This window comes from Aedes aegypti, chromosome 2 (genome assembly GCF_002204515.2).
Source record: "Aedes aegypti strain LVP_AGWG chromosome 2, AaegL5.0 Primary Assembly, whole genome shotgun sequence".
Classification (NCBI taxonomy): domain Eukaryota; kingdom Metazoa; phylum Arthropoda; class Insecta; order Diptera; family Culicidae; genus Aedes; species Aedes aegypti.
The window spans coordinates 439,294,423-439,313,083 of record NC_035108.1 but is presented as its reverse complement, the minus strand read 5'-3'; the positions used below and the strand labels follow the sequence as shown (position 1 = coordinate 439,313,083).

Genomic DNA, 18,661 nt, shown 5'->3' with positions numbered 1-18,661 from the left:
AAACTTGTCTCTGTTGCAGAGCCAAATAATATTCGACCTTCTATGCGTTTACAAGTAAGACTTAAAAAAGGCTTGTTTGATAACGCATTGAAGGACGAACTGTTAAGGGACTTGAACGTCCTTCTTTACCAGACGCCGCCAAACTCATTTATACCTTCATTCTATGGCTTTGGTCTCAGGTTTGGCAGAATCTGGTTTTCACCTGAAAACCAGAAAAGCCATGACTGGTTGGAGCAAAAGTTGATGGTTATCAATGAGAAAGCGGCCGATGAGTTTAAATTCATTGTAGAACCCTTTGATCTTCACCAAAACAGCGTTTGTTTGGGTATTCCTTGGAATGCTAACGAAGATTTGAGTCAAAATGATATTTTGAACAGATTGAGTTTTCAAAACCCTTCCATGCAGGTGGATTCTTGGAGGGTTAACAAAATCAATCCAACAGAGAAGGGCAACCGTCTGCTTTTCTGCAGCATAAGTGACAATTCTCTCAATCTTCTGAAGCAACAAAATTTTATGTTAAACTATGGTTTCCAGAAAATATTTGTTCGCTCTTCATCGAAGAAATAAGCTCATAAGCTTGCAAGAGCATTTAGAAATGTTCTCTTACTCAACGTCTATTCATACAATCCACTAGTATTAGATGGGTTTTTATGACGGATGTTGAGATTTTATTATGTGCATCTGCTTTCAGTATCCCTTTTAGGGGTGCTGAAAAAGTGATTCGCATGAGCATCCCATGCGGGGTGCTTGTGTGAAATATATCCTCTCTTACCTTCTATTCTCCTAACTTAAAATCTATCTCTTATTCTTCATTCTTATTTTCCTGTCGGGTAAGTGATGATTGGCAATGAAGTGCGAGGCACAAATCTCCCAGTTGTAGGGGAACGTGCCGCCTGAGCCGTAGATCTGATACCTGATACCTGCATTTTTGGATTTATGTCAAACATAGCCATATTATCCCAGTTAAATAGATCTTTCTGGATCCAACATGAATTTTACCAGATCAAGAATTTCTCCAGGAATAAATCATGAGTCATCTTCTTCTTCTTGGCATTAACTTCCTTACTGGGACAGAGCCTGCTTCTCAACTTAGTGTTCTCATGAGCACTTCCACAGTTATTAACTGAGAGCTTTCTATGCCAAAGTTGTCATTTTTGCATTCGTATATTGTGTGGTAGGTACGATGATACTCTATGCCCAGGGAAGTCAAAGAAATTTCCATTACGAAAAGATGCTGGACCGACCGGGAATCGAACCCAGACACCTTCAGCATGGCTTCGCTTTGTAGCCGCGGGCTCAAATCACTCGGCTAAGGAAGCCCCCCAATCATGAGTCATATTTAAAGCATGATTCCGAAGGAATTCTTAGACAAAAATGGGTTGGATATTGGATTTTGCTCTATAATGAAAATATAGTCTAAATTAAGATACACCTAGAAAAAATCTCTCTGAACTTCCCATAAATTGTAAGGTGTCGGTCTTTTAGATATTTCAACAAATAGTTTACATATTTTTGCCCAAAACTATTTTGAAATTCAAACCGTTTTGAGCTTACAGTATTTTATATTTTTAATCAAAAATCCAAATTTTACCATTTTGTTAAAAAAAATAACATGTCGCAGGTAAACAATCCTTTTTTTGGACACCCTGTCTATGCTATTTAAAAATGAAAACGCGGAATAAAACGAAATACGCCTAAAGGTAGGAAATTTCCTAAGAAAGTTCTGCATTGTAAATAGTAATTCGTTAATTTTGCTGAATGCCACATACTTATGGAAGTTTTACCAACTTTTTCTTACTTATATCGTTGTGAGACACATGCTTAGTGTCAGCCAGGGTTCTGAATTTTCGTATCAATGATGCGAAATCTACGATTTTTCGCACGTAAGGAGAATGCTTTTTTCGCTTCCTCGCGTGAACATCTTTTATTGCGCACACTAATTTTCCCTGTAGCTACGATGGAGGATAACCGAAAATCACTCCACTCTGTGGATAATTTGTTTTTCACTCCATCATATTTTCGCTCACCAACTGCTCCCGAGAATTATCACTATGTGGATAAACAAAAACTAGTGCCGGCGACGGGATTCGAACCTAGAACATTGCTAAAAACAACCGCGATGCGTGCACGCTAACCATGCATAAAAGCAACTGCTGCTCGTGGCGATGGATACAGGAAAAACTCTCCATGGATCGGAGAAAGAGAAAACAAACTTCTCACAGCTGCGGAAATGTGCAATTATCTATTTTCGCTTTGTTTTGTGGACGGATAAAATCGCAAGGCAGCTGATCGCTGAAAATTGCTGTGAGGGATAAATCCATTATCGTGAGAGTGAGTGAGAATTCGGAAGCCTGGTGTCAGCCATAATCACAGAAATCATTGTTTTGAAAAGTTGAAAAAATGGTTTACGAACTCAATTTTCGCAAACACCCTATTTTTTATTAGCTCATGAATGTAAGAAAAAGAAGTACCATTTATGCATTGAAAATGTTCTATCGATAAGTTTGGATTCTAACCCTTTATGAAGAGTGTCATTCTGATCAAAGTTACTCCGTTTTACGGTACAAACAAATTTATGACCTCGAAAAAAATTACACAGATTCATTGAGAAGGTCATACAAGGAACCATTGAAGAATCTCACTAGTCATCCGCCTAGTGATCGTCAAGATCTCATCATGAACCAACAAAAACATCGCTAAAAATTCTTTCTACATTGGGTTTTGTTTTGTGAACAGAAGTGCAACAGAAAGCCATCAATCTATAATTTAATTTTGTGTTTTATGCTTTTAGGCTAAAAGTTTTAGCTCTTTCTCGTGGTAGCACATATTGTCGAGCACAACTCTGCCGTGAAAAATTTATTAGTGCAGCTGAAAGAGCAATGGAAGAGATGTTGAAAACTGAACTCAACTCAATTTTGACGAAAATGCAGATGGGACTGACTAGCGATTCACGGCAGAACTGTGAGAAAGGAAAAGTTAATCAATAGTTATGTACATATAAAACAGAAGAAAACGTCTGATAAATTTTACTTTGGAATAAAAAGCGAATCCTTAGTTTGTTACGTTTAATGACTTGTACTGCAAGAAGTATGAGATACGCTTAAAAAAGTGATATTTATTTTGAGAATGGTTTTGATCTGCTTTTCATATAAATTAAAAAAAATTTTTTTTTTGTTTTTAGATTTAGTTAAAAAAAACATGAGTTGGATTTGCTTCTTTTTCTTGTGTGTAATTTACCGCGAAATCATAGACATACTGAATCGCGGCACACCGGAAGGCAATACATAGTAGAAGCAGCTAATTGTTTGAAGTCTTGCTTCATTGTTTGATGTAGAATGTTCTATAAATTTTAGGCATCCCACTAATACTCTCCAGCTGCGAGAACTTATTTTAACTGCGCAACTTTTCTGAATATATTTTTTTCTATATCGTTCATAATGCTAAACCATGCAGTCGGCTTCACCAAGTAAGCGGACTGGGTGCTGCTTTAGCCATGATGGCCCGTAAGGAACCGCCTCCCACTAAAGAAGAGTAAGTAAGATTTTCAACGAAATTGAGCATCCCTTCAGTTTTTAATTGAATTATACAGACTGTGCCAATGCGAATGAGCAAACATTGACACAGTTGCCGGTAGATCATTGCTATCCACCGTAGATCGTTTTTTTCTTAGGTTTGTCTTATCATATCCTAGATGGCTTGATTTCCTTTTCTGTTACTCGACGCATGGTAGATTCGTATAAAAAACGTAGTATTTTCGTTCTTTCCCCATGTTTTGTACCTTGCTTTCATACATCCACGTTCATTTGAATCATGCGATGAACATGTGCGCGTGCGTAATGTGTAGACACCGTAGAAGCTTACTGCCCGAGATTCTCATTTTGGCTCCTTCGCTGGAACGCGGATTGGACGAAGGGGTCCCGTACAAATTTGTCTCCAGTCATACACTGGACAGGTACTATGAGAAGACACTACAGTTTTCGAACGCAAAATGTTTTTTTTTTCTCAACACGTTTCCGTACAGATCACATCCCATCTAATTAAGTGTGTTTTGAGTGGTTTTGCACTGTAATTAATGTGCACGATTTTGTCTAAATCTAACTTTCGGTTATTATCAATCAATTAACATGGTTAAACTTTCTACAGCAAATCGACGGACACCATGGAAGTGATCGAGAAACCTCCCGAGGAAGACGGATCCGAAGAAGATTTCGCCAGTCAGGAACATTCGGTGATTGTGGAATTCCTTCAGGCCGCTTGGTATGCTGTACTGTCGCATACGGATTTCATATGCTACTTTTTAGTGTTCCTAAACCAGGTAAATTCCAGAAATTCACACGTACACAATATGCAATCATAATTTTCCCACGTTTTCTCAGATAAAATCAGCCAGCTTACTGTCGCTACCTCTGCCACTGATGGTGACCCTCTGGGGAACGCTTACGTTCCCTCGGCCATCGAAGAATTTCTGGGTTACGCTCATCGCCTATACACAAACGGTTGTGATTCTAAAATGCGTATGCCAGTTTGAAATGCTCTGGTGGAATCAGAATCCGATACCACCGAATCAACCCTTCAGTCCAGCTCGGATCATTGGAATTGAACAGAAAAAGGGCTATGCCACGTACGATCTAGCTCTGTTGCTGGTACTATTTTGCCACAGATTCATCCTGAAATCGCTCGGTCTTTGGAAATCGGACTTTGTCGAAGAACCAGAACCATCCGAAGGATTTTACAAGCTGGATACAAACGACGAAAAAACGAAAGCGCTAATCAACGCTGCCGAAGAAGTTGAAAAGGAGTAAGTATACGTCATCTCATATTGATAAACCCTTTCCCCCAATAATCATAACCTCATCCTCAAGATTCAACAGATTCCGTTTCCTTACGCGACTGGGCGAAGCTCTCCTCCACGGATCGGTCATTTCCGGCTTTGATTCGATCGATTCTGATGGTATTTTTGGCTAACTTCAACGGTCCCACAATCCATTTCTTCATTTTCATGTCCTTCACACAGTTCCGTCCGCACGCCCCAGTGCATCCAGAATCGCTGATCGGCGGTCGACCTTGTTTCAGTTTCTCTCCCGGCATGTTCCCCGACTCAGGCAGAGAAGAACAGAGCTGGAGATACCGCTGATTGCGGAAAATTTTCAAAGCTTTCGAATCAAGACCGCCGAAGTGATCAAGTTTGAAGATATGTTTGGGTAATTCGGTAGAATTTGTGCGTTGTATGTTCTACTGTTTCATTTTCCATACACTAAGTCGTAGTCGTCTTCAGTAGTATTGTGCCTTTTTGTGTTCTGTGTGTCGAGAATTTCTTCTATTTGAATAAGTCTTGTAGATACAGTAACGACATTCCAAGGAATCATCATTGAAAATCACTACTATTCAACTCGTAAAGAAGAAAGCGGATACCTACAAGGCTCTGTTATTGCCGAAGCTGTTTGCTAATTCGTTTCCGCGTTGATCGAGAATCATTTGACAGGTTTTTTACGAAAGTGTTGTGTCTGGTCTTACCTATAATATATGTTTGTCTCCTGGCTCAGGACTGGACCCTACATCCCAGTCTTGGTCATACACGGTAAAATTAACAATATTGAAATATTCATCTTGCATTGGTTAACTGTGCTGATTTCCCCAAAAATATGTTACTTCGGGTCAAATTTACATTTGTTCCTTTACCTCGGCTCCTTTCCGGATGTACTTCCGAAACCAGTTTTCGGCTCTCGCCCGGTCCTGTACCTAATATTTCGAATATTTTTTTCAAAGTAAAATACCTAAAAGAGCCCTTATTCAGCGCTATGCCTGATTTCTCCATTTTGTCCAAAACTTCACCAATTTCAAGTAATTTCTGATATTTAACTATTCTGCTACTCTTGTACCTACGATTGTTTTGCAAAAAATATCGTTTACTACAATTCCGAGTTTCTTTTAAATTTTCTACAAAGCGCGGAATTACGGTCTTAGCTACGTTGAACTGGTATAATTTGTCATCTAGTTCTGTTCGTATTTCCGTTTATACAAACTTTTTAACACACAATGCTAATCGACCACGTTTATGTGTCCGTTTCAGTCAAGACGCGGTAATCATTCGCCAGGATCCTTCCACCGAGCTGAGTATGGTCAAGGTGGAAGAAGGAGCCGATCACGACGCAGACGATGCTCCGAACGGAAACGGGACTGCGTTAGTTTGCGTAACGCATCACTCAGAAGACTCGGGCGATTACTTCCCTCAGATAGTGAAACATTCGTTCCAGAAGTACACCGAATCGGTGAAGTCGTTCTTCAGCCAGCTGTTGGATCGGCAATCGCGCAAAACGGCCGACGTGTATGGATATCTGTTTCTGTGTGATTTCATTAACTTTTTCGTTATACTGTTTGGATTTTCTGCTTTTGGGGTAAGTTTGCGATTAGCATAACTGAACTTCTTGGTAACCATTTCGCATTGAATCAATGTCTTACATTGCAGACCCAGGAAGGTGACGGCGGCGTGCTGTCATACTTCGAAGAGAACAAAGTGCCAATGACCTTTTTGCTAATGTTGATAATCCAGTTCTTCCTGATCGTAGTCGATCGCGCACTATATCTGCGGAAGTACATGGTGGGGAAGATTCTGTTCCAGTTCTTCCTCATCATTGGACTGCACATCTGGATGTTCTTCGTGCTGCCGGCCACTACGGAACGAAGCTTCAATGCGACCAATCCGCCGGTTTACTACTACCTCATCAAGTGCTTCTATTTGCTGTTTTCGGCTTACCAGATTCGATGTGGCTACCCGGCGAGGATTCTTGGGAACTTCGTGACAAAGGGCTTCACCATGATCAATTTCACCGGGTACAAACTGTTCATGACGATTCCGTTCCTGTTTGAACTCCGAACTCTGATGGATTGGATCTGGACGGATACATCGATGACGTTGTTTGATTGGCTCAAGATGGAAGACATATTCGCTAACGTCTATCAGCTGAAATGCATGAGACAACTAGAGGAGGATCTTCCCGCTCCAAGGGGACAGAAGAAAGGATCGTTGGTTAAGTATCTCATGGGAGGAGGAATGATGTTCGGTATCATCTTGTTGATTTGGTTCCCACTGGCGCTGTTTGCATTCAGCAATGCGGTGGGTGAACCGAATCTTCCGTACGACGTATCCGTTACGCTGAGAATCGGTCCGTACGAGCCCGTTTACGTCATGTCAGCTCAGGACAGCAACATTCACGGTCTGAACGATGCTCAATGGGAGAAATTCATGGCTCCTTATGCCAAAGATAAAACTGCACTGACCTTCCTGTCCAACTACGAATCGGTTGACGTGGCTGCAGTGAAGCTCGGTGCAAATTCTACCTCAATTTGGAACATCTCACCACCGGATAAGGCACGGTTACTCAACGATTTGAACACCACTTCAACGCTTACGTGCCGGTTCCGTTACACGATTAGCCGAAAATCACATTCCAAAGAAAATCCGGGAACGGTATCGGAGGAGAAGGCCTACGAACTGGGTCCGAATGATCCGGCTCGACCGGTGTTAGTGCAGATGCTGTCTACCGATTCGAACATATCCGTATCGTTGCCATACATGATGCCAAAGTTTTTGAAAGTTAAGAACAACGGCAACGTTCGTCCGATTCATCAGCTCATCAAGGCTGCTTACAGTAAGTATTGAACGCATTCCTATTTTGCCCATACTCGTAAAACAGTCCCATTTATATTGGAAATCCTATAAAATATGGCACTGTTATGCTAGTATGGGTGTTATAATATATTGTTGAATTTTATAGATTACCCAGGACTTATGGTATTTCATCTATTTTGGGGTATTGTTTATTATCTCATATGCTTTAAAAGATAGTATAGTACCGTCTTCGGTGAAGTTCCAGTACGATTTACCTGTAAGAGTTGGTGGATTAGCCTTTTAGTTGAGGGCGGCTTTTTCTAACTCAGGGTGGCCACCGAACCGGGAAAAACGGGAAAAGCAGGAAAAAGACGGGAATTTGGATCCACCGGGAAAAAGACGGGAAAAACCGGGAATTTGAGGCGATCAGCGGGAAAATCGTTTTGAACGAACATCTTCAAGCAGTAATCTACAAACCAACCTCCAAAATAAGATATAGAAAGTAGTTATGTTTAATGATATTTCCATGAGGCATCCGCAATTTGGAACCAGTTGCTTTCAAACATTCATGATTCAATTTCTTCTATGCTACACCATGTTTCTTAAAAATGTTTCACTCTTTTCTCTCTTAACAATGCTTCGAAACATTTTTTTTAATTTTCGTCCTCGTATTGTCAAGGCGATTTTTTGAATTTTTCTCTATATATTTTGTACTCACGTTTTGAATCGAAGTTGAATTACTTATTGCAGATTGGTTTAGCATTCTTCTGTAATTGCTCAATATCTTATCTCAATACTCAATATCTTAGCTCAATACAACTTATCTGGAAAACAATCCTATTTATAAATGCTTTTAATATGTCACTAGTGATCTAACCGACAAAGTTTTGAATAAGGGCTCATTTACGATTTTAATATACGATCAAGCTGTTACAGCTCGTATAAAATGTGTAGAATATTCATACAAAAAGCATTACGAGAGAGTGTGTGTATGTCAAAAATGACCATTTTCGGTGTTATTAAAATTGTGAGCGAGCCCTAGGTAAGTGCTTCTACATGTGTGGCCTTGTTCCATCCATACCTTAAACTTATTTGCTTTAGAGAACTCTTTATTTTTATGAAGAAAATTCAGAGGATTAAGAATTGAAATAATTTCAATTACGGTAAAAACCACTTGGGCATTTTGATGATTTACTTAGACAACTGGGGCTTTTGTCGGCCAAATATCTGAAATTCAGCATTAAGATGCACTTAAGATGATGATAAGCCAAAGCCAAACCTAAAAATTTCAAGAGCACGAGTCTTGAGAACCAAACAGAGCTCTGAGCTGAAATTGTGATCGTTTTGTCATTACCAGAATGCAAACAATCCATCAAATCTTCACCGCGAACGGTTGTCAGATTCTGTAGATCTTAAAACCTAAACTTGTCAATTCGAAGTTTGGCTTAAAGGTCATATTGTTGGTAAATATGGTTCAAATAACATTCAAATTAAATCCATGTCGTTTCTAGAGTTTTATTAGCACAGTTAACCATCTCTTTCCTATGATAGGTAGCTCCAGAGCTCCATTGATTTTGATTTGACAAATCGATGCAGATGAATACTATAGCCATAGTTTTCGGAATAAGATTCCATACAGATTAAGACAATCTAATAGTCAACTTATTGTTCCAATAGTGAAACTATTGATAAACAATCAAATTACTATGGAAAAAAAGAACTGAAAATTTTTAAACCAATTTAAAAAAAAATGTTGCAGTGCTTTTCATAGAAACGATTTTTAATACAGAAAAACTCAATTAAAGTTGTTCGAAAGAATAGATGAAAAACCGGGAAAATTATGTAAAATATACCGGGAAAACCGGGAAAAAAGCGGGAATTTCAAAATCGAAATTCGGTGGCCACCCTGTTAACTTCATAATTACAGTCGCCTCTCCACATCTCGATATCGAAGGGACCAGTTATGCCTGAGCCACGGTTGTTCATTGGGGATTTCAACTCCCACGGAACAGGCTGGGGGGAACTGTATGACGACCACCGATCAACATTGATATATGACCTCTGCGACGACTTCAATATGACAATCCTCAACACTGGGGAAGTTACACGAGTGGCACCTCCAGTTGAAGATGGAAGTCCTAGGGATAGCCGTTTAGACCTCTCAATATGTTCAAGCTTGTTATCGCTGGATTGTTCATAAAGGGCAATTCAGTGATCACTTGCCGATCGTAGTTTCAATTTCCAACGGAACACAACAGTCTTCATCCATCGATCTTACATACGACCTTACAAAGCACATAGACTGGGGAAAGTACACGGAAGCGATCATTGATGGAGAACAAGCGGTAGAAGTTCTTCTTCAGTTAGAAGAGTATCGATTTTCATCCGAGTTGATTCTCGACAGCGCGTTTCAAGCACAACGCCATCATGTACCAGGTCCGTTGATTCGTAAGAAGCCTCCCAATCCGTAGTGGGATGACGAGTGTAAGGAACTCCATCGCGAGAAATCCGCCGCGTTTATAGACTTTCGGAAACGTTATTCAATTGACAACTATGAACGTTCTACCCTTGAACGCAAGTTTTAAAGTTTGATCAAAGCGAAGAAAAGCGGTTTTTAGCGTCATTTTATGAGTCTTATGAGCACTTCCACAGTTATTAACTGAGAGCTTTCTTTGCCAACGTTGCCATTTTTGCATTCGTATATCGTGTGGTAGGTACGACTATACTCTATGCCAAGGGAAGTCAAGGAAATTTCCATTACGAAAAGATCCTGGACCGACCGGGAATCGAACCCAGACACCTTCAGCATGGCTTTGCTTTGTAGCCGCGGACTCTAACCACTCGGCTAAGTAAGGCCCCAATGCGTAATACATCGTCGATTAATGAAGATCGAGAGAGCCCTCCACGGTGGATTATCGATTTCGCTAAGAAAGTTTGTCTGGAATCCGTTCCTGTTGATCGCGTGCGACGAGATATTCCGGTGGATAGGGACGCCATGGATAGATCATTTAAGATGGTTGAATTCTCACTTGCTCTCCTGTCATGTAACAATTCCGCTCCAGGAATGGATCGAATCAAGTTCAATTTGCTTAAAGGCCTCCCTGACGTCGCACAGAGGCGCTTATTGAACTTGTTTAATCACTTTCTGGAGTGTAACATTGTTCCGGAAAACTGGAGGCAGGTGAGCCATCCAAAAATCCGGGAAACTGGCGTCAAACTATAATTTGTATCGTCCACTTGCGATGTTGTCGTGCATTCGCAAGTTGTTAGAGAAAATTCGACTGAATAAATTGGTTGAATCGATTGGCATGCTGTCAGATACGCAGTTTAATTTTCGCAGAGCCAAAGGAAGGAACGTTTGTCTTGCGCTGTTTTCTTCAGAAATTCAACTTGCCTTTGCCCAACAGGAGCAGATAGGTTCAGTGTTTTTGGATATTAAGGGTGCTTTTGACTCAGTTTGTGTTGATGTCCTTCCAGACAAACTCCATGCAAGTGGCCTTTTATCAATTTTGATCATTTTTTTGTACAATGTGTTGTCCGAGAAGCATATGAGTTTTACTCATGGCAACTTGACAGTTTCACGAAATAGCTACATACACTGATAAAAATCCACACGCTCGATCTGTGTGTTTAAAATTATGGATCGATTCATGAACGTCCACATCGATTTGCTATGATTTTCTTGCAAACTTCGTGTGTGTTCCACATTAAATTCCTGTGTTTTGCTTCATGGATTGATTCATCAACCGACAACAAGGATTCCATATTTTTTCCACATAAGTTCCCGAAGCTTTCTCTTCAGATTCGTATGTGTCAACCTATGGACGCATAGGTCATCACTCCAACACGGATTCAGTGTGTTTTACTTATGGTTATCTTGTGTCATAATCATCATGTTCAAGTTGGTCGATTCATTGATATGCGCAATGAGATTGTGATGATGAAATCCATGAGCTATGCTATCGATTTCCATGTTCAAAGCTTCTAAATTGTTTGTGATCAACCCATGGGATGCATAGTGAACTGAATTGCGGTTGGACCTCGTGTCGAACGACAGTCATCATCATGCTTCCAAAGAGAAGAAGCAAATTTTGAAGCTGAAAGTGTTAGATGAAAATTTGTGAATTCGATTTTTCTTTTATTAGTGAAGTTGACCGATATACGAGAATTCTACCTTTCTATAAGAAAACATTGATTATAATGTATAGTTTAGTAGAAAAATCGGATTCCACTAACAGATTTTCTTGGCTTTCAGTTTCGAAAAAAAATGGAATATGCTTATCCCTGGCTTCCCAAATTATGGATTTGCGGCGCCCCGCTTGTTGCTGGCTCACGGGTTTGAAAAAAAAAAATCAAGAGAGCTTGCGACAAGCAGAGGAGCCTCGGATCCATTTTTTGGGGAGCAAAAGTTTTTCTACCAAATTTCTTCTTTCAGTCCCATGACATTTATGTTCTATCACACATGACTATCTAAAGCTACTACATTTCGAATTCAATAAGCAAATTAGTTGGTTTTCATGATTTAATATTTGGAAATTCATGTTTGTTTCACATGACAACCTAAAGTTGATAAACATGTTATTATACCGTGAAATCAATGATGAAATCCATATGGCTACCACACTCAAATCATGTGGTTTTCCTCATTGCGCAAATATATAAGTAAAACACACGACCTTGGCGTGTAGATTTTTCTCAGTGTAGGTGCCCCCCTGGGCTCATGTCTGAGTCCCCTTCTTTAGAATTTCTATGTGAGAGACATTGATGACAGTCTCATGCAAAATTGCTCGTTAAAACCATGGGGGGTATACGCAACGAGGTTCGCCTACCGTTCATGTTTTGTGGGTGTATTCGCTCACAACGCTGCTAGGCATCCCGCTGTTTGAGTGTTGAAATGCATCAGCATTTGCTGTCTGGCATGGCCCGCGTTTCGACCTGTGCTGTTTGGGTCAGCCCGCGTGAGAGATGATGTTGTTTGGGACGGCCCGCCCGAGAGATGATTGTTACACTGAGAAAAATCTACACGCCAAGGTCGTGTGTTTTACTTATAGATTTGCGCAATGAGGAAAACCACATGACTTGAGTGTGGTAGCCATATGGATTTCGTCATTGACTTCACGGTATAATAACATGTGTATCAACATTAGGTAGTCATGAGAAACAAACATGAATGTCTAAATATTAAATCATGAAAACCAACTGATTTGCTTATTGAATTCGAAATGTAGTGGCTTTAGATAGTCATGTGTGATAAAACATGAATGTCATGAGACTGAAAGAAGAAATTTGATAGAAAAAATCTAAAAATATGGATTCGAGGCTCCTCTGCTTGTCGCAAGCTCACTTGAATGTTTTTTTTAACAAGTGAGTCAGCAACAAGCGGGGCGCCGCAATTCCATAATTTGGGAAGCCCGGGATTAGCATGTTTCATTTTATTCGAAGCTGAAAGCTAGGAAAATCTGTTAGTGGAATCCGATTTTTCTTCAACACCATACATTATATCCAACGCTGGAAGTAATGCATTTTATTTATAGAAAATTAGAATGAACTCCTCACATTCGGACATCTTCACTAATAGAAAGAAAAACGAATCCGCAAATTTTCCTCTAACACTTTCAGCTTCAGAATTTGCCTCTTCTCTTTGGAACATGATGATGACTGTCGTTCGACACGAGGTCCATCCGCAATTTAGTTCGCTATGGGTTAATCACTAATAATTTAGAAATTTGGAACACGGAAACCGACAGCAAGCTCATCGATGTCAAATCGACCAACTTGAACATGATGATCATGTCACAAGATAATCATAAGTTAAACACACTGAATCCGTGGTGGGTGATGATCCATAGCACCCATAGGTTGACGCATACGAATTTGAAATGGAAAGCTTTAGGAACTTATGTGGAAAACTATGGAATTCATGTTGTCGGTTGATGAATCAGTCCATGAAGCAAAACTAAAGAATTGAATGTGTAATACACACGAAGTTTGTAATAAAATCACAATAAATCGACACAGACGTTCATGAATCGGTCCATAATTTTAAACACACGGATCAAGCGTGTGGATTTTTTTCAGTGTAGGCGAGCTTTGTTTGTAGTTGACAGCCGTACACCCACCCTGGTTAAAACAGCTTGCAGACGACTGTGTTGTTTTTGTCACAGGACCAACTGCAGCGGAACTACAAGAACCCTTACAAGACACTCCGGACAATTTGTCTACTTGGGCCTTGAAGCTTGGTATCGAATTCTCTACGGAGAAAACTGAGATGGTTTTGTTTTCAAAGAAACACAAAGTTGCCAAGTTTCCGCTCCCACTCATGGGTAAGACAATCACTCATAGCATGTCTCGGGGTTTGGTTCGCCGCCAAATGCAATCGTGACAACTTCCTAGACGTCGCGTGTTCCTCTGTAGTATTTGATTTGTCCATGGAACAAGATTTCCATGGTATACCAGTTCACTTTCGTTCAAAGTTTATCCCTCCCATGTTTGCAAGTAAATTCGGGCATGTCAGCGAGAACCGACACTTCTTCAGTGATGGGTCAAAAATGGATGATACCCAGGCATTGCAGAATTCGCTCTCATTTGAGTATGAAGCACGATCAAAGCAAGCAAAGAAAAACATTCCATCTGTTGCGGTCCACGATCGTCATTGTATCGCAAGGTGTAACAAGTCTGATAAATTGAACCAGCGAGCGAGAGCCCCAAAGAAAGAGCGATGATAAAATCCATTTTTCTCGCTTGTTTACCGTTGGGGATAGGTATTTTTATTTACTGGCACGATAAACAATCCTCGAACTTCCAACAGCAATAGTGTCCCCCAGGCTTGGAGCATGTTTAGAAGGGTTTTATCATGCACTACTATCCCCCCAATCTGATCAAAGTTGTAGCAGTATACGATAAACAGTCTCTCATAATGTGCAGCATATTATGATAGTTACAGAGAGCGATACGTGAGAGATTCTCTCAATTTTCTCAGGATTCAATCCCTGATGATACCACTGAGTTCGGTGTTTACAACGTTTTTCATAGCGCATTCTTCATGTTTAAAAGTCATTCTCTGCTAGCAGCAATACATTACGCCCTAGAGTACATCAGTTCTCTCCCACCCGAGCACTTCTTCATTTTTTCCGACAGTCTAAGCTCTCTGGAGGCTGTTCGGTCAATGAAGCCGATGAAGCACTCAACGTACTTCCTGAATTGAATACGCCAAGCATTAAGTGCTTTGTCAAATCGCTCTTACACTATTACCCTAGCTTGGGTCCCTTCCCATTGCTCTATTTCGGACAATGAGAAAGCGGACTCTCTGGTTAAGGCGCTAAAGAAGGCGATGTTTACGAGCGTCAAATCGCCTTCGATGATTTTTTTGCATTGGCCCGTCGGGAGAGCTTGATCAGCTGGCAACAGAAATGGAGAGACGGAGAAATGAGAAGATGACTGCATTCCATATTTCCACAGGTGTCGAAAAAACATGGTTTAAGGGGCTGGGCATAGACCGTGATTTCATTCGTGTCATGTGTCGGCTTATGTCCAATCATTATTCGTTAAACGCGCATACCCACCGTATTAGGCTCTCAGAAAGCAATCTCTGTATTTGCGGCGTGGCTTACCAGGATATCGAACATGTCGTATGGGAATGCGGTGAGCATTGTGGCTTCCGATCTGAACTGACTGAAAATCTCCGGATCCGTGGAAAACAGCAGAATCCTGTCAGGGAAGTGTTGGCGGGCCTTGATTTAGAATATATGAATGTTATCGATCTGTTTTTGAAGCGTATCAATATCCGAGTTCGATTGTCGTTCGTTCCCTGTCTTTCTTTTTCCCCTTCAAATTGTCCTCTTCTCGTCGTGTCTCTCACAAACCGTTTCAGTTTAGTTTCGTTACAGATCTGGACATCCTGTCCCTTCAAGCTTCATCAGCTTAGTAGTCTAAGTAGCTTAAGAAATCCCAAAACATCCTTTCCTTTCCTGTTGTACAAATGTATTAAATGAAGGGCTCTCCTAAACTATCACGAAAAAGTGAGTTAAACTTTACAAGATTCTGTCACATAATGCTCATAAAATTGGGTATAAATTTGTTATTAGAGCCGAATCCTATTCTTGGCACTTTTGATTCACTTTGGTACCAAGTTCTTTTTCAAAACTTCTTCTTTCTGGCGTTATGTGTCAACTGGGACAGAGCCCGCTCCTCAGCTTAGTGTTTTGTATTAGCGGCAAACGGCAAATATAAATTCGCGGGTTTATGTGTCGCTCGTTGCGCGACAACCGAAAAATAAGCTCAAGTTGTTGAGTACATGCTGTTTGTCGTATGTGTTATTGCAATTTTCCACTAAACACTTCATTGTGATTACTTTTTAATAACAAAACTAGAGATCAATTTTAATTTTGTTTTTCGCGACGTTGTAAATAAACTATCAGCTCGTGCATTTGAGTGAAGTCACTGGAAAGCGCACACAGTAAAATAAGTTGCCAGAATAATTAAATGGTTTGTGATTGAGGAACTTGTCAGTTCTCTTTGCGCAACTCTTCATTCATAGACTCTTCGTAAAACCATCAATTTACGTTCATTTGCATAATATCAATTTTAACATAAGCATAACGAAAATGGGTTCATTTGCTTATTATTAAGCAATATTAGTAGTTTTGAATTCACTTTTAGTTGGGATTCGGTTACTATTTCGATCATGTTAGTCACTAAAGTCACTATTATTTTGCTGTCTGGCCGCTATCAGCCCTGAATATGGCATGCTCACTATCGGCGCCTAGTGGTGGAATCCTGAATCTAATTGCCCTCACCAATTAAAGAGGTATTGTATGTTACAAAGGTTACATACATACTCCATGAGGTTTGTGAGGACACACTTTGCAAGTAGCACAATAACCTATTCATCTAATTATTGTTACAATGGCAAGAGTGGAACAACACGATCGGTCAAAAGTAATTAATTTATCGTTTTGGATTCGTATAATCTAAGTTAGGAAAACGCCTCTTCCGGTTAACTGCCCATAAACGCATAATTGTCCCATGTGAATAGTCCAGGAAATCCAGCAAACATGGGACTGACATGCATTTAGATCATACAGGGTACTATAACTTCTCCAGACAAAACTGCGACATCTCTCTACTACGATTTATACGACAACACCACAAAATAGATAAAATCCCATAAGCCCTGGCTCTCCTATAACGCCTCCAGTCATATGTGTATTAGAGAATCTGACCTTTAGATTTGCCAAACAATAATTCAATTTCATACATCTATAGCGGACGACAGCGAAGAAAACTATCGCAACATCACACTGCGATTGTTCCAAACTCACACGAACAATAGCGTTCCACTGTTCTGGTGGGAAGTCAAGGAGAACTGCAGCGATCCCGCTTACGCCACGTTTGCCAACATGCCATACGCCGACTGTTTCTCCCACCTCGTGATGTACATGTTCAACGATAAAATCTTCCCCAGTACCATCAGCTCGATTGCTGCCGGAGGGTCAGTATTTAGATAAAATCCTGTTCGACACATATTTTACAGTTTCTCCTCGCAACTTTCAGCATCATCGGTATCTACTCCACGTTGATCCTGGTGTTCTCGAGAATGCTTAGAACCAGCATCTTCTCCGGCGCGAGCTCCAAGATCATGTTCGAGGATTTGCCGTACGTGGACCGAGTGCTGCAGCTTTGTCTGGACATCTACCTGGTGCGGGAGTCCCTGGAGTTCACCCTGGAGGAGGACCTGTTTGCCAAACTCATCTTCCTGTACCGGTCGCCGGAGACGATGATCAAATGGACTCGACCAAAGAACGAGGAAGGAGACGACGAAAGCGATTCCATGAGCACCAGCTCCAAGTCGCGCAAAAAGAATGACTAGATCTGTTCATCACATTCGGTGTTTCTCTAATTTCTCAATCGTGATATTACTTTGTAAGGAACAATTATTTATTACGCAAAAGAGCACTTAATAACGAAAAACATCATTAAGTTTGACACTACTTGTTATGAGAATTAATCTCTCTTAGCGTGTTAGTTGGCACTCCATTGCATTTGAATTGTTTGATAGTCGATTGGAATATATTTAAAAACGCTTGATTGGATTAGCAAGTCATCAATTTGTATTAAGTATATTTGAACTTTGAGGAAAATTATGTACCAAATGGAGTCAAGTTTGAACCAGTTTCAATCTTGCGGAACGAAAGCGCCTTCTAGCTGTTAATTCACGTACTACTTTAGGATAATGTTTGCGTAAACGAAAAAAAAGTCCGTCACGTTGTAATTCTAGTCGCAGGATAATCATTTAATTGGACGTTTGCAAAAGTGACTCGTCATCATCTAGTTTCATATCAAGTTCGGTCGGTTTATCGTGTTCGAAGTCTGTTAGGATCTATTTGGCACAACGATTTATATCTATAGTTAACTTAGTGGAGCAAATGGAAACGTCAGTGACAAATATGTTTTCTAATGGTTGTACGCTAGCGGAACGGATGTTTCTTTTTGACAAAACCCAGTGAATATTTGTACATTTATGGGCAACCAGTGACGACGAAATCGATAGCGATATATTTTTAAATATTCTTCGAAAATAAAAGCAATTTGTACTTGAATTTGTTGTTGTTTTTATAATCCGAAAGAAGAACTGCTGAAAAGGCTGTTTTAACTTAATTAAGGAGCGATGCACTTTAAAGTGATGTGGATTTTGGAGATTTCAGTAGAAACAGCTTATGTAGGACATGGCATGTGTGGCCCTTGCAAAACTGCACGCGGCTTTTTGCTGAGGGAACAATGATCTAATTTCGTTACGTTATCCGATCTTCACTGCACAGTAAAAAATAAATTGAGAGACCCAAACGCAAAGGGGTGTAAGTGACATTTTGGTCGGTTTTTAGTTAAGTATATAGTAAAAAAATCTACTGTTTTCAAGCTTTCCGACGGTATTTTCCAATGGAGCCTCCCTTAACCGAGTGGTTAGAATTCGAGGCTACAAAGCAAAGCCATACTGAAGGTGTCTGGGTGCGATTCCCAGTCGGTCTACGATATTTTTGTAATACAAATTTCCTT

General features: G+C 40.3%; 1 protein-coding gene across 8 annotated transcripts in view; it reads left to right on the top strand.

The window, feature by feature from the left end:
* LOC5567991 (piezo-type mechanosensitive ion channel component) overlaps positions 1-18,207 on the top strand; it is a 122,587-nt gene extending 104,380 nt beyond the window's left edge. For all 8 annotated transcript variants that reach the window (XM_021847847.1, XM_021847846.1, XM_021847852.1 and 5 more), the window contains 8 exons: positions 3,454-3,531; positions 3,845-3,952; positions 4,144-4,315; positions 4,377-4,798; positions 6,071-6,395; positions 6,467-7,649; positions 16,874-17,099; positions 17,162-18,207. In XM_021847847.1, the coding sequence (XP_021703539.1) occupies positions 3,454-3,531; positions 3,845-3,952; positions 4,144-4,315; positions 4,377-4,798; positions 6,071-6,395; positions 6,467-7,649; positions 16,874-17,099; positions 17,162-17,477 (2,830 nt within the window). In that variant the 3' untranslated portion in view covers positions 17,478-18,207. The remainder of the gene's footprint in view (positions 1-3,453; positions 3,532-3,844; positions 3,953-4,143; positions 4,316-4,376; positions 4,799-6,070; positions 6,396-6,466; positions 7,650-16,873; positions 17,100-17,161) is intronic.
* Positions 18,208-18,661: the final 454 nt, after the last annotated feature.